A 17,327-nucleotide genomic window follows, 5' to 3' on the forward strand; every position below is an offset into this window, starting at 1 on the left:
GAGCTCTCGAGCACGGATTTCAGACACGCGGCCGAAATGAACGCCAAATGTCGACTATCTCACAGGTCTGACAGTCTGAGATCCAAAATATCAGAATGAGACTTCTCTCTGTGTTTTTCCAAGTGGGGCAGTGAACAATGCTGTACCATGACTGATTCTTTTTTTTAATGGATCGAATTATAGAAAGAAAGATAACAATTTGACATCCTGTACATTACAATATCAAGAAGAATATTTACCTGAAAATGCTGACCAACTTTTGTACAAAAGAGAGTTTTGACATTGAGTTTTATAAATGTTTTCAGTGTGTTGTGTCTTGCAGCTATCAAATATTGAAGAAAGACATTTTAACACCAAAGCTGCTGTTTATATACTAAATAACTCATTTAAGGCTCTGCCCATTTTCATAAGTCACATTTATTATCTAGCATGATGTGATCCACATGACAACAATATTTTATACACAATGGAGAATTTGTTCTTATTGGATATTGGGTTACACTGTGTGTCATTCTGGCTTGTTTGGAGTAGGTGCTGTTGTAATTTTGACACATGACAGATGCGAAAATTATGACATCTACAATAAATGAACCAGCATGACACAGTGTAATCAACAGGACACTCTTGAAGACAGTTTTGTAAGATGCTGTCTACTTGTAAGCATAGTGCCTCTGAGAGTCAAATGTGAGATTGGTCCCACAGGTAGTCTAGACAGGACATTGGCATTAGCATGTTGTGTTGTCTATCGATAGTAAATAGAATACTTGTAACTGGTGAGGAAGAGGGTCCAACATAAAATATACATAATAATTTATTTTGTCAAGAAATGATTGAAGATCTTAAGTTGGTAGGCCCTTGAATTTTTTCCATGCTTTACATATGTTGTCAATTCAGTTGAAGTCCTTTAAGATTCAACATGTAGATGAAATACTCAACTCACTTGTGAAAGAGTTCATTCTTTTGTAGGTTACACTTTAGCCCATTCTGTTGAAGTGGTCTGGAATGGCAGACATAAGTTCATCATTTACTACTGTATTGTCCTGATACTTGTCTGATCAGAATGTTTTGACTCATCTGCTCAAAAACACTGGAAAACTGCTGGTGTGCTAGCAATTCTGAAAAGCAATTTATTGTATCTGTGTAATCCAAATGGATAATGATGACCATGAATTTACAGGATTGTCTGTATAGCTGCAACTGTAAATAAGATTAGGATAATCCAATTCTCGAAAAGTACTGTCCACCTGACAGTCTTGACAAGAGCTCTTCTTGCCTTGGGATGAGACTGTTCTATTGAGCCTTCAAGGTTTTGTTAGGATGGTGTTTGTTTTGTTTTATACAGTGATAAAAATGCCACTGAAACACACATGCTGATCCTCTAGTTGCATGTGAAAAAATTGGAGACACATGAGAACTTACTTTCCAATGTGTTCTGTCAAAAATTACCTCTACCTTCCACTGATAACTCAAAATTTATAAAATAAGAAACCCTTTGACATAATTGTGCAATATGGTTAAAATCTCGTTTTAGGGATAGCAACTAACTATGAATCCAGAAAGGTCTGGGGTCATAGGTTCAATTCTAGTTATTGCTTAAAACTTTGACAATAATGACAGTGACCTCGTTAAAAGAGTGCAAATGAGAGAGTAAAAGTAATAATTCAAGGCTCTCCCTTGCACAGATCCCAAATGGCCATGTTGCTTGTGGTCGGTGATTGAATAGCCATTCCAGTGGCAGCTGAACAATGTAACTGGATGCTGGCGATGTAGGAACGGACAAAGATCTATATGTGTGGCATACCACGAGAAGAAGACGTCCAATAGACAGTGGAGGCTCACCAGCCTCTGCACACAAACTAACAACAGGGCTCGTGTGGTAAGTCCCTGTTGACAACCTAATACCCTCGTGGTGAATGGCATCCAGCACTTTAAGGTATGAAGGCCTTGCTGACCCATAAATCTGGCATCTGTATTCAAGCTGGGGTTGCACGAAGGCCTTATGAAGTTGGAGCAGACATGCTCTGTCGGCTCCCCAAGACCTATGATTAACACATTTAAGGATGTTTAAGGCCTTGAGAAATCTCAGTTTCATTTCTTTAAGGTGTGGCAACCATGTTAACTTCTCACCAAAGATAAGACCCAGACACTTCACCTTTTCCTTAAAACTGAGATCAGTACCCCCAGTTTTAAAACGGGCAAATTAAACAGAGAGCAGGAACGATTAAAAGCAACACAAACTGTTTTCTCTAATGAGAATTTAACACCTGTGGTGCGAGACCATTCCTCCAACCATCTGATCGTCAGTTGCAAAAGCATGCCCAGAACTTAAGATCACGGGACTGCTGGTGCTTACCAATCCCCAGCTCAGGAACCCCGGGGTCGCCAAGCCCGTACCCAGCAAATGAATGCCGGGCCCCTGGGGACATGTGGGAAAAAGGGCTAAAACAACGACATACAGAAATGGAAGTCGAAAACTAAAAATTAAATGGACTTTGCCACATTGGTTTGGCGGGTAAAAAGTAAAAGACGGTCAACAGCCTGCCCGTCATATGCTAAAACAGCCGATAACTCATGAGGGAAAACCCAAGTGGGAACATAAATGGTTAAAAATTGGGCATTCCATAAGGAAGAGGCAGGCAGTTACAACTTGAGCACAATGTGTACAAAGTAGTGAGGTAGCGCCACTTATCAAATGACGATGGCTAAAAAGGCAGTGCCCTATATGCAGCCTAGTTAAAATGACCTACTCCCAGCAGAAGGGCCTAGAGAGGGTTGTCCAAGCTGCTGGGAGAGGCTTAATAAGCCCATGAAGGGAGGACCATTGATGATGCCAAAGGGACACTACCTCCTGACAGATAGAAACACAGAGATCATTGGAGGGACTGAAGTACGAGGACTGCAGCCTTGGAAGCAGTATCAGCAGGCTCGTTTCCTGGCAGACCAACATGACCAGGAACCCACAGAAATATCACACTGCTCCACCAAGAGTGAGCTGGTGACAGTTTTCCTGGACCAACTGCACTAAGGGATGGGTGGTGTACAGAGCACTTAGACTTTGAAAGGCATTAAGTGAGGCTGAGCAGAGGACACAATTGAAAAGGCTGTGTTGTCAGATGTACTCCGTGGTCTGACAAATGGAGAAGAGCTTGGCTGTAAATACTGAGCAGTGTGCCAGAAGCCAATGTCGAAAGACACAGGTGCCAATGACGAAGGCACTTGCAACCCTACGGTCAGTCCAAGAGCCATCAGTGTATGCAAAGGTACTATTGCGAAGTTCCATGCAAAGGTCGTGAAACTGAAGGTGATAGACCAAGGCTGGAGTAGTGTCCTTAGGAAGCAAATGAAAGCCAAGGTTAACATGGGCTGCTTCACAAAGCCAATGTGGTGAAGGGTTCACAACCACTGGGAAAGTTGCAGGTAGTGTGAAGCTAAGCCGCTGTAGCAAAAGCTGAACGGACTCCAGGAGGTATCAGAGAAGAGGGACGCGCCGCATACTGGCCATCACAGGAATCATTGAAGGAGGTGGCATAGGATGGGTGGCTACGCATGGCAGACAAAGAGCATGCATACATGCTGAGGAGGAAGTCACCGTGATAGGACAGTGGTAGTTCAGCAGCTTCTGTTAAACTCTCAACCAGGCTAGTGTAAAAGGCACCTGGGGCCAAACGGATGCCACAATGGAGGATAGTGTTGAGACGGCATTAAGAGGAATGAAAGGGCAGACGCGTTAACAAAGCACCCATAGTCGTGTTTCGAACAGACAAGGGACCGGTACAAACAGAGGATGGTGTTCGATCAGCACCTCAGGAAGTACCATTCAGGACATGTAGGACTTTGAGGAATTGAGAACAGTGGGCTGCCAGGTAAGACACATGGGAGAACAAAGAGAGTTTCCTATCAAGCATGAGCCTGAGGAATTTTGTAGTTTCAATGAGGAAAAGGGCAAAAGGCCAAAGATATAAAGATGGTGGGAAAATCCAATTACGTCAACAGAAATTCATACAGACGGTTTTGTCAGTGGAAAAACAAAAGCAATTATCAATGCTCCACGACTAAAGATGATCAACACATCGCTGAAGATGCCGCTCCGTCAGACAGGTCCATGGAGAACTGCAAGTGAGACAGGTCCATGGAGAACTGCAACAGATGGAAAAATCATCAACAAAAAGGGAGCTGGAGATGCCTGGTGGCAGAAAAGCCATTATAGGATTAATGGTGACAGCAAAGAGGACAACACCCCGGATGAGACTCTGAGGCACACTGTTTTCCTCGATAAAGGTGTCCAACATGGCAGAATCTACACGCACCTTGAAAACTCAGTCTTTTAAAAATGCCTGAAGTAAACAGGGCAGGCAGCCATGGGAGCCCCACGTGCAGAGACTATGGAGGATATCAGTTCTCCTGCAGGTGTCGTAGGCCTTCTTCAAACCGAAAAAAAAGTGACAGTCTGGGATTTCTGCAGAAAACCATTCATGATATGGGTGGCTAAAGTAACAAAATCCACACTGTACACTCATCAGTAAATTGCGAGACACGAGCCACCGTACCAGAAGGGCATTAATCATGTGTTCCATCAACTAGCAAATGCAGCTGGTAAGAGAGATGGGGCGGTAGCTAGAAGGAACGTTTTTGTCCTTACCGGGTTTAGGTATAGGTATGATGGTGGCTTCAAGCAAGTGTCTGGGAAATGTGTCCTCTGCTTAGATGCGGTTGTATGTGTTAAGCAGAAAGTGCTTGACAGCAAGAGAAAGGTGCTGCAACATTTGAATGTGGATGGCGTCTGGCCCTGGGGCTGAGGATTGGAATGAACAGAGAGCATGATCTAGCTCCCTCATAGTAAAGGCGGCATGGTAGCACTCACAATTTGGAGAAGAGAAAGGTTATCGCCAGAGCCTCCTCTGCTTGTTTCCGATGGATGAAGGCAGGGTGATAGTGGGAAGAGCTCAAAAGTTCTGCAAAATGGTGGCCCAAGGTGTTGGAGATAGCAATAGGATCCACGCTGATGTCGTCTGCTACTTTCAGGTCGGAAATTGGGGAATGGATCTTGATCTCAGTGAGCAATGGGAGGTTGTTCCACATGAGAGAGGAAGAGGTGGAACTGTTAAAAGAACTAGTGAATGAAATCCAGCAAGCTCTTTTGCTATGACACTTTGCACGTATCTGGTTATCATGAATGCAGTTTGCCATTAGGATGGTGGTTAAAAATGCGGAGAGCATGTCTCTGTGTGTGAATTGCATCATGGCATGCCTCAGTCCACCAAGGGACTGGGACACAATTTGGTAAAGAGGAAGTGTGAGGATTGGAATGTTCTGCAGCTGTATGGATAACGTTTGTGAGAAATTCCACCTGGTCATCACAACTGGGGAAATCTTGCTCTTCAAAGGTCACCAGGGAGGACTAAAACTGCCAGTCAGCCTTAGTAAGCTGCCATTTGGGTGTGCATGCGGATAGAGTACAAGTCAGAAAATGGATAGCACATAGGAAATGGTTGCTCGAGTAAGTGTCAGAAAGAATGGAACACTCAAGACGATAGGCAAGCTGGCAGTGGAGAAGGATAGGTCCAAATGGGAGTGCAAGGAGTCGGAAAGGAAAGAGTATGCTCCAGTGTTAAGGCAGAAGAGGTTAAGTTGGTTAAGAATATCAGCCAAGAGGGCACCTCTCTGACAGGTCCTGGGAGAACCCCAAAGGGGATAACATGCATTAAAGTCACTGAGTAATAAAAATGGGGGTGGCAGCTGCCCAATAAGCTGAAAGAAGTGTGCCCTGGTGACATCGAATGACAAAGGGACATAAATGGTACAGACGGAAAAAAAATCAGGTAGGGAAAGGAAAGCTGAACTGCAACAGCTTGAAGCTGGATAATCAGGAAGCTGGGTTGACTATGAATGTCATCCTGTATGAGCAGCATGATGCCCGCATGAGATGGAAAACTGACCTCTGGGAGAAGGTCAAAACGAATTGGTAAGAAATGTGAAAGCTCAATGCGGGTGTGAGGGTGCAATTTTGTTTCCTGAATGCAGAGTACAAGGGGACACTGTGATGCTAAAAGCAGCTGTAAATCCTCTTTGTGGCACCAAAGGCCGCGAACATTCCATTGGAAGAGTGTAATGATGAGAAAGAGACGAAGGGGTGTCACCTCGGTGGCTGCCCAGTGACAGTTGGTGAAGACAGACTATGACAGGGCACAGAAGCAGGAGTATCCTGCCCCATGGGGTCCACAGAAGCATCAGCTTGATTGTGTTGTCGGTCTGTGGAGTCCAACACTGAAAAACAGTTGGTGTGAGCACTGGCAACACGGAGGCTAGCCGGTTTAACGTATCAAGTGGCAACACCATTGTAGAGGATCTTTGAGTTGGTGAAGGAGAAGACCTTTTGCCTTTGGTGGACTTACTTGAGCCTTTCCAGTTAGAGGAAGACTCGGGTGTTGTTCCACTGGAGGAACGGAGGAAGTCTTCATGGAAGTACTCCTTCTGTCCTTTCTGGCCTACCGGTTAAGTAGCTGGTGGCTTCGCCCCTTGAGGCAAGAGTTTGACGACATGTTGCACAGCTGGATGGGGGGATGGCGATACTACATTGACACTGGGTGATTTCACTACCTCAGAGCTGAATTTGAGGTCGCATGCCTGCGTGGCCATGCCCTTCATGGAGCAAGGGATAACAAGAGCAGAACTATAGGTGCCAGACAGGAGAACACAGGATTTGTGACTAGTCATTGACTTGCAAGTGACTGGGTAAGGCACTTTTTCCTTTACCCAGATCTCCTGGACAGCCTGCTCATCAAGATACAAGGGAAAATCCCAAGAGGAGTCGGCATGTCTGCCATTGCAGTTGATACCGCGGGGAGGAGGAGGCGGACAATTGCTCTTGTACGCATCGCTACCACAGATTACACATTTGGCTGGGTGTCGACAAGATGATCTCATGTGGTTGAAATGATGACACTGGTAGCAGCGCATAGGTCTTGGAATGTATGGCCAAACTGTGATAATTTCATAGTCTGCTCTGATCTTGGATGGAAGCACAATTCTATCAAATGTGAGAAAAAAGGGTGAGGGTGGGCAGTAAGGAGAGATCAAACTTTTTCATTACATGATAGATGGCAGTGACACCCTGATCAGATAGGTAATATTGGATTTTGGCCTCAGTTAGACAGTCGAGCAGCCTGGTGTAAATTACACCATGGGAAGAATTCAGAGTTCTATGGGCACTGACATAAACAGGGCAGCCATGGAGAAGCAAGGCAGCAAGCATTTGTGCTTGAGAATCAGATGTAGTTTCCAAAATCGAAGTGCCATTCTGTAAATGAGAGCAGGATTTCACAGGGCCAGCAATTGCATCAGCACCTTTCTGAATAATAAACAGATTTACCATGGCGAAGGACAAACCGTCTTCAGTACGTGAGACCATGAGAAACAGTCGTGCTGGGTAAGGATCTTTGAATCATTAGCCTCATTACATTTACGTATCATAGATGTTGACTGGGAAGCTGACTGATTAATTGTGAGAAAATCCCCCATGATTGCCAGCATCTCTGATGGCATGCTCCTTCCAACTGGGGGCCCCCTTCACTAGGGGGCACACCCACCTTAGGTGACTGTTCACACCTCAGGTTGCACCTCCTGAACACCTGACAGAGGGACCAATCAGCAATTTGGGAAGATTGCCTGAGCTGCAATCACCCCTCCCTGGCCCTGGCATGTACCAGGGGGTATGTGCGAACCCTGCCTGTCAACCCAGAACTGGGAATTACGTGTTACGCAGTCACCTGTTACAAGTCAGATGCATGGGCCGACCTTCAGGAGCACACAGGGAGGAAGAAGAGAAAGAAGAATCTCAAACGCCAAAGCGGACGAACAAGAGGAGAAGGGAAACAAAGAAAGGAAAGGGAGCAAAAAAACAAAAGGTGAGACTGTTCTTAGGTCAGCGACAGACAATGCAGAACATTCTCAATAACACCAGAGACATGTTCCCCAAGGGAGGGGAAAAAGAATAGCAAGAGGAAAGACATGCAGCACAAAAGGTAAAAATGCTGTAAAGGCTGGGGCCCTGTGGTAGCCAAGCACAAACCCGCCAAAGAGTGGTGAGCCCCCTGGGGGTCTGTTGCTAAATTTAGTAGTGATGGGGATTAGTGAAATGAAATGTAAAGGGGCCAGAGAATTCTAGTCAAATCATTGTAGGGTACAATATAAACAGTATCAATGAATGGTATAATGGGTATTGGCATGATTATGAACAGAAAGGTAGGTAACAAGAGTTACTATGAGCAGCACAGTGACCAAGAACTGAAGCTAAGGCAACATTGTGTAGAGAGATGAAAGTTTGTATGTTTTTCCACGACGGGTTTCAAAGCATAAAACTCCATATTAGGTGCCAACAAATAATTATGGGAACAAAAATGTGTGGTAGTTACAGGGTGGTGACTATTGAACTATATGAAAAAAATGTAAATTAATTTGTACAAACACTTTATTCAACATGTAAAAGTCACTACAGAAATTCAGATTTAGATTACGACATGTTTGATATGCCTGCCATAATGTGGTGCAGACGAATAGCAAAATTCTGCATGATCCATTGAAGTGCCTGAGCATCAATGATGTCAATGACTCCTGAATGGCTGTTTTCAGCTCAGCAAAGATCTTGAGGTTGTTGTTGTACACATTGCCTTTAATATAGCCCCACAAAAAGAAGTTGCCAGTGTTCAGATCCAGGGAATATGGTGACCAATCAAGGCCCATGCCAGTGGCCTCTGAGTACCCCAGAGCCAGAATGCAGTCATCCTCAATGTGCTCCTCCATGACATCGAACACTCTCCTGCTTTGATGAGGTCATGCTCCATCTTGCACAAACCACATCTTGTCAAAATGGGAATGAAATCATCTACCGAAACCTTCACGTACCATTCGGTAGCCACCATGCCATCAAGAAATATCACACATATTATACCATAACTGGACACTGCGCATTACAAAGTCGCCCACTGAGGGTGAAGAGACTTCTTGGTCATGAAATACAGATTCTCAGTCCCCCAAATGAACCAATTTTGCATACTGATGAACCCATCCAAGTGAGCTAAACCGAGCCATCTGCATACATCATGCCCTGCAGCCGACCATCCATTTTGAACATCCTAAGGCAGACCTTTCAGAAGTTATGACAATTTTATTTCATACAATTCCTGTATGTTCCCATAATTACTTGATGGCACCTAAAGATAAAGTTTTAGGCTTTGAAACGAATCATGGAATAAATTAAGGAATCACATGCAATTGAAGTGGATTTTTATTCTATAAACACGTTCCTCAGCTGCTGATGTTCACTTGATTAAATCTTCTGTCATAGGTTTCAACTGTTTATAGCAAACATTCATTACCAAAATCACAAAAGAAAGACCAGGAGACAAAGAGAGATATCAAGTAGACTACATTATGTTTAGAGAAAGATTTAGAAATAAATCCTGGTCTACGCAGGATATCCAGGTGTGAAACAGACTCAGACTATAATCTGGTAGTGATAAACAACAGATTGAAGCTGAAGAGAATGAGAAAGGAGTATATGAATAAAAGCAATACTGAAAATTTAGGATACAATGCTATTAAGGGGAAATTCTCTGAAGCACTGAGAAACATCAAAAGTAAAAAATGTAGTGTAGTTTTGTGGAATTGGAGAGAACAAGGAAAAAACATTTTAGATAGATACAGTGCAGACACAGTGAAAATCACAGCATGTGGACCCTAGAATTTTTCACTGGGGGCAATGGGACTGCAACAAGGTACTGGAAGATCTCAAAAGAGAGGGATGACTACATGAAGCAGGTGCCTGGAACACTACGGTACCGGGTTGCTTGGACTCAAAGACAATGGAAACAGGCAACCATCCAGCAATGGAAAAAAATCTATGATACATGTTACTTACCATGAGACTTCCAGACAAGTACTGCCATCACATTACCATAGAAGGCACATATGGATAAATGTGGTAACTGTGTCAGATGACAGGTCGGATAAGTCACACTTGTAAACTGCCGAGCAAAATAATGTACATAAGAGTGGAAACTAAAACTGAAGATATACTGGAAAAAGAACAGTTTGGCTTCAGAAAGACAAAATGTATTAGATAAGCGGTTGTGGTGTTGTGCTTAGTAATGGAAGGCAGATGAGTAAAAATAAGGATAGTTTCCCAGCATTTGTGGACCTAGAGGAAGCATTCAAAAATATAAAATGGAGTAAGTAGTTCACAATCTTTGGAAGACTGGGGGCTAAAGTAAAAAGATGGGAGAATTAACTGTAAATGTGCAAAAGTCAAGTGGGAGAAATAAACATGGAATGTCAAGACAGGGAAATATTAGGGAGCGTGTAAGGCAAGGTTGCAGCTTCTCACAACTGTTCTGCAATTAGTACATCAAAGCAACAATGAAATAGTGACAGACAATTTCAGAAGAGGAAAAAAGTCGAAAGAGAACAGATAATGTTATGGTTCGCACACCACCTTACCATAAGCAAGGAAGACTTAGAAGATCTATTCTAAGGAACAGACAGTACAGGAAGCACAGAATATGGCTTTAGGATAAACAATGCAAATATGAAGTCAATGCAGAGTGGAAGAAGTGATAGAATTCTCCAGTCTAGGAAGTAAGAGTACAGAGACAGGTTGCAGTAAGAAAGATATCAGAAAGAAACTGACAAAGGTGAAGAAGGCTTTCTGCAATAGGAGAGCTCTACAGCACATATTCCATTGGAAACAAAGAAGTTCATGAATGTGTGTGTCTGGAGCACAACGTGAAATACGTATCATCAGAAATCTGGGGAAGAAGAAATTGGAAGCATTTGAAAAATGGTTCTCTCAAGATGTGTTAAAAATTAAATGGCAAGATCAAAATGTAAAATTAAGTATTAAAAAGAATAAGTTAGAAACAAATTCCGTGAAACAACATTACAAAAATGGACATGTTAGCACAACTGCTACAGAATGCAGAAACAGTTAACTTGGTGCTAGAATGAACAGTAAAGGGGAAAAATAGCAGGAGCAAACATAGACTAGACTGCTGAAAACAGTTTACAGAGGATGTTGATTGTAGCAGTCATATAAATATATAAAGATCCAGGGAAGATAGGGAAAGATAGAAGACAGCAATGAACCATTAGAAAGAATTATGGAAAAAAGGGAATAAACCTAATTTAAATTCTATTAGTCTTATTACTTTTCTTTCTACATTAGTAAAGTTTACAATATAGTGTTACAATTTGAAGTACGGCAGTCATATTCTGTTCTTTGTTTTCTTTTAATGCATTTAGTGAAAATAAACACATCAGGACCTGTCTATGTGATGGTGCACCACTTATGTGAAAGTTAAAGATACCCAATAGAAGTGCTGATATACCCTCCTTGTGAAATATCTGTAGGTGTTCCTTGTAACATATTTAGCTACAGAGAATGGCAGCACACATCCTTATTCTTCAGTTTCCAAACAGTTTATAAAGCTACTCAAAGAAATAGCCAACCTCCAATAATGAAAACATTTGTGAACTAAACTTTTATCGACAATACTACCAACAAAACAAAATTCATACAAGAAAACCAACAAATTATGAGACAGCATCACTGATGAGTATTTATCTTCACAGACAATATATATAGTACTGCAGTGAAAATGACACACTAATAATTCCTTCCTCACAGCTGAGAGGAGACAGGTCGGGCAAGGCTCTCAGACCATAGAATGAGAGAGAGCCAATTGTAGTGAGGCTTCAGACAGAGCTTTGTGTACCCTCAACCTCATCAGAGTGTACACGTGGAAAAAGAGAGAAAAAAATAATAATTTCCGAATTTTACAGTTAAAAACACACTTTTTCCTGGATGAAAGTAAATTTTTTCTGTGTTAAATGACAAAATACTTTCCCATATAACTGTAAAATTCCCATGGAGCTGTAAAACTTATTTATCAATTCTTTGGATGGTAAAGGTTTTGTGTGAACTTCCTGACATTTTAGCAAAAACCTACATATTTTGGAGAGGTGTTCAGGACGCGAAGAGTGCATATTTTAGTATTATGAAAGTATAAACAAGAATTCCACAAAATACAGCACTTCAAAAGCACTGAAATTGAGATTTCACTGCCTGGTACACTTTTGTCAGCCAATCGTAGCTCGTGTCACATGATTGCCAGCCAATGACAGCAGATATTCGGACCATAAGACACACAATGTCGTCAGCAAATAGCAACATCACTGTTAACTAGTGCAAATACACAAATAGGAAATGTTAATGATTTAAACTGATATATATGCAGTACAGTTACATGAAAAGCCAAACTCCCACATATAATACTGGTGGTCAAAAATTTTTTGCAGTTTTTTTTATGAGGGTGGGGTTATGCAAGATCCTAAAAGCACAGTTTAAATTACAGCTGATGAATGTTTCTGACAAGCAAAATTATAAATTTCACTGATGTGGACCAAACATTTCATGGGTTACCTGGCTGAATACATGTCCCATTGATCACTTCTATTTTTGCACAGAAAAGCCAATTAAATGTGAAATTGCTCAAGACCTCATCTCATACTTCTTTTTGGAAGGATGATAACTTTATTTGCCATTGTCACTGATAATTTGTAATCTATGAAAGAACTAAAATAAATATGAAAAACTCACCTTGAAGATTTGTCTTTTTACCATGTGTTACCCTTTAAGAAACATCAAAGACAAATGTCTCAAATAAATTATAAATAATGGCACAAATCGCTTGTCTTCCGGGTCCAAAACTTTTCCAAGTGACTGGTCCCCATAGTGTTAAGTTTTGAATGTGAGTCAAACATTCTGTGATTTAAAAAATTCATTGCACATCCTCAAACATAACACAATTCATCTTGCTTAAAAGGAAATTTACTTTAAAAACTAAAGCTTGTCACACCACCATTTGTAATATTTTTCCACAAACTTTTAGAATTGCAAACAGTTGTGATGTCATGCTCATTGAAAGCAGTTTGTTGTTACAAAGTACTGCATGGGATTCGTGCTAAAGCTTTTGACACATTTCACTGTCAGCAGAGAAATGTGCATGCACTGTGTTTTGTTGTTGTAAATGGCACATTTTCTATGCAACTAAAGTTTTATTTTGGTGTTATTCTCTCATTTATAGATTCATTGCTGCATTAAGTTCTTACCAGTTAAAATTACAAAAATTTAACTGAGAAATAAAACAATAAAAAATTTCCAGATTTCTAAAAATTCAAGGTTCTTCCTGGATGAAAAAATTCCTGGGTTTCTCCCTGATTTTCCAGTTGTCCCAAAGTGTATAAACCCTGCTCATTATAGATGGTGCCTTTTTACACTGCCTTTTCAATTAAACCTTCTCCCAACCATCCCTCTCCTCTCCCAAAGAGAAACTATTAATGCCAAGAGCCAGGTAGTGAGTCACTCTTTTATATGTGTGTATCAGCAGTAATACACATTTCACCTACTGAATGTAAGTAATGGTCAGTAATTCATACTCATAATTTATTACATACTACACTCATGTTCATAAATTAAGGATGATGCTGATACATGCTGAAACAACGCTCTGGTGGGTGGTTTGTGGGTTTAAATCACCTCGGGGTATGACCATGCGGTGCATTTGATCTTCGGGCATTGCACGGTGGCACTGGCAGCAGTCACATACACAGAGGTGTGTTGGTGCATGTAAGAGTATGGTGCATGAAGTAAGTGTGCAGACGTTTTCAGGCATGCTAATGGTGACTGTGTCTTGAAAATGGCTCGAAGAACATATATTGATGATGTTATGAGGGGTAGAGTACTAGGGCGACTGTACTCTGGTCAAACACAGGAGGTTGTAGCACAGGCCCTGTGTGTGCCACAAAGTGTGATCTCAAGATTATGGCAATGATTCCAGAAGACAGGAAACGTGCCCAAGCACTACAGTATGGGATGTCCACAGTGTACAACACCACAAGAAGACTGATATCTCACCATCAGTGCTCACAGATAGCCACAGAGTACTGCAGGTAGCCTTGCTCAGGACCTTACTGCAGCCACTGGAACAGTTGTCTCCAGATGCACAGTCTACAGATGACTGAACAGACATGGTTTATTCACCTGGAGACCTGCAAGGTGCATTCACTGACCCCTGGTCACAGGCTGGTGTCAAGAACACAGTACATGGTCATTGGAACAGTGGTCCCAGGTTATGTTCATGGACGAGTCCAGGTATAGTCTGAACAGTGATTCTTACCAGGTTTTCATCTGGCGTGAAGCAGGAACCACATACCAACCCCTTAATGTCCTTGAAAGGGGCCTGTATGGAGGTCGTGGTTTGATGGTGTGGGGTGGGATTATGTTTGGTGCACGTAACCCCTGTATGTCTTTCACAGAGGAACTGTAACAGGTCAGGGGTTTTGGGACATCATTTTGCACCAGTATGTCCATCTTTTCAGGGGTGCAGTGGGTCCCACCTTCCTCCTGATTGGTGATAACGCACAGCCCCACCGAGCTGCCATCATGAAGGAGTACCTTGAAACAGAAGATATCGGGCGAATGGAGTGGTCTGCCTGTTCTCCAGACCTAAACACCATTGTGCACGTCTGGGATGGTCTCAGTTGACGTATCGCTGCATGTCTTCAAACCCCTACAACACTTCAGGAGCTCTGACAGGCACGGGTACAAGAATGGGAGGCTATACCCCAGCAGCCGCTCGACCACCTGATCCAGAGTATGCCAACCCATTGTGTGGCCTGTGTAAGTGTGTGTGGTTATCATATCCAATATTGATGTTGGGGTACATGTGCAGGAAACAGTGGCGTTTTGTGGCACATGTATTTTGGGACGGTTAACTAAACTTATCACCAATACCGTGGACTTACCAATCTGTGTCATGTTTGTTCCCTATGTGACTATGCTATTAGTGCCAGTTTTGTGTAGTGCCACATTGTGTGGCACCACACTATGCAATTATCCTTAATTTATGAGCACGAGTGTATAATAAGAAACGAATTATTCCTACTGTAGGAAAATGTAGTAAACTTACAACGCATGTGACAGCCTTTCGGTGTCCAACAAAATCCTTATCTTTCCGCCATCCCTCACGTTCAACAATTTGAGCAGTGGGACCTCCACCGTTCATGGCGTATGCTGATACTAAGTATTGACCATCTGGTGACCAGCTGAGCCTCAAGACATGTGTTGTACCTCCACACTAAAAATTTAAGAAAAAATACAAATAAATAAAACAAAATTGAACTGACATGTTGTAAGCACTTTGTAACATTACAATTTACAGTATTATTAGACTAAATATAATATATTAAAATATTTTTTCAGTGATGAGAAAGCAAGAAATAAGATACTAAATACGTACCTCACTGAGAACACCTGTTTATACAGTGGCAAGCAACACAACTTAGCACACAATGAAGTTCTAAGTCTAATACTAAGTTCACTGAAATTTCAGATGATCACTAGGTTCACACCTGTTATCACACTTCCAAGAAACAGAAGCAATAGCAGCTTTTTCAGCTAACCTTTTGTTGTATGTTAGAATTTTGGGTGAATACTAGAAATGGCTAAAGGAAGTATGTTATTGTGAGCACAATTTTGTGCCAATACAACTGGTCACTAAATATGTCGTCTCCCCTCACTGACCCAAACACAATAACACAACTGTGTACTGGGACAGAGCAAGTGGGAGCTCCAAATGCACAGACATGTGACAGCAATTGATTGGTGTATCAAATTTATGTTTTCCAGTATTTTCTGTGATATGCAGTTCTCCAGTTCATTAACAAGGGTCAATTCTATGTCAATCTTGTAAATATTTTCTGGGACAGTTTTATTTTGCCCATCCTGTGTAATGGCCAGTCCCAAACCAGTTTGTGGAAGCAGTTTTGTGAAGCAGTTAGGCAGTTCTCTATGATGTTCTTTTTTGTGTGTACACTTCTGTACGAAAGATTTCCTACCTATCTTACTAAACCGTGAAATGTGGCATAATAGGAAGTGTTCACAAGTGGTTAATAAACAAAACATTTATTTAATGACTAAATTACTACAAAAGAAAAGCATGAAATGGTCTTAAAATTAACAAATATTCGAGAAATCACTGATGTGGTGGCACTAAACAAAGAACTAGTGAACATCGAACAAAGTCACTACCTCGTCCCTGAGTATTGCCAGTACAACAACAAATTTTTACAATGCAATGCACAGAATTAATTGTCTCTTGCGGAAGATGTGGTCTGGACAGGATTTGAACAATGAGTGTGCCAGCAGTGACAGGCACAGCTCGGCATTCTAATAGCACTCATGTGGGTACTAATATGCGCCAATCAGAATGTTCTGTTCTACGAGTCACTGATTTACTCACTGGGCTGTATAGATGTAGAGATGGTGTGGTGCGGATGAGTCATGAAACTCAAGCTGAAAGTTTCAGAGCAAAGCACGTTACCACAAAGTGTGTTCGGCCCACTGCTGTCGCTGGGCTAAAGTCAATGTGATGCCACGAGGAGAAGGGCAAAAACTAAGGGTGGGGCTAGATCAGCGAACACCTTGCTAGGAACTGAGCTACTGTCCTGTAGCCAGTGACTGTAGTAGGAAGGTATCCGGTCACACGATAGAATCGACAGCTTGCTGCGGAAGTATACGCACAAAGAAAGAAACTTGCTGTGTTAGGAGACAGTCATAGTGAAGTAGGAATGCACAGATATGCTAAGACACATGTGTGGGGAAGGACTGCCACACGAAGGCCCACCTGCCCCTCATGAGTGTGGAGCTCAGATGGTGAGCGAGCTGGTGATGGTGAAGGCTGCTACCAACGGCGGGGGATGGGGGGGTGGGGGGGGGGGGGTGAGGTGTGAGGACTGTGTACTGTATCAGTGTTGAGGCCATGAGCAGAGCGGTCAACACTGCAGGTCTGCAGTTGTCAGCCATGCAATGGAGGCGGGTGCCAGGTGTTAGGATGCTGGGTGTGAGGTGGGTGGGGTGGCTGGCGGTCAAGTGTGCTAGTCCACTCCATGACAGCAAACAGTGGTGCAGTACCATCAGTGGGCCCAAGTGGTGAGTAACCTGGTGCAGTGCAGGGTGGAGTGTGCGGGGCCAGCCTGAGCTGTGTTCAGTGCTGTGCTTGCAGCAGTGGGCAGGCGCAAGGCGCAGTTGCCAGCTTGGGGCTGTAGAAACAAGAGCACAGAGGTGTTGCCGGGTGGCTGCGAGGATAGGCTGGCAGGCCGATAGCAGACTCTGGCCATTGACAGCACATGCGCCAGGCACTGTGAGCATGAATGGCTTGGCTGGTGCCTCCAGTATGAGGATGAGCAGCAGCTGAGGATGTGGTGTTGGAAAA

General features: G+C 42.6%; 1 protein-coding gene across 1 annotated transcript in view; it reads right to left on the reverse strand.

Moving 5' to 3' along the window:
• LOC124771029 (protein HIRA-like) overlaps positions 1-17,327 on the reverse strand; it is a 303,194-nt gene that overhangs the window by 204,315 nt on the left and 81,552 nt on the right. Inside the window, 1 exon segment of the mRNA XM_047249270.1 lies at positions 15,024-15,191. Within this exon segment, the coding sequence (XP_047105226.1) occupies positions 15,024-15,191 (168 nt within the window).

The sequence above is a fragment of the Schistocerca piceifrons genome, unplaced genomic scaffold (genome assembly GCF_021461385.2).
Source record: "Schistocerca piceifrons isolate TAMUIC-IGC-003096 unplaced genomic scaffold, iqSchPice1.1 HiC_scaffold_866, whole genome shotgun sequence".
In the NCBI taxonomy this organism is placed as follows: domain Eukaryota; kingdom Metazoa; phylum Arthropoda; class Insecta; order Orthoptera; family Acrididae; genus Schistocerca; species Schistocerca piceifrons.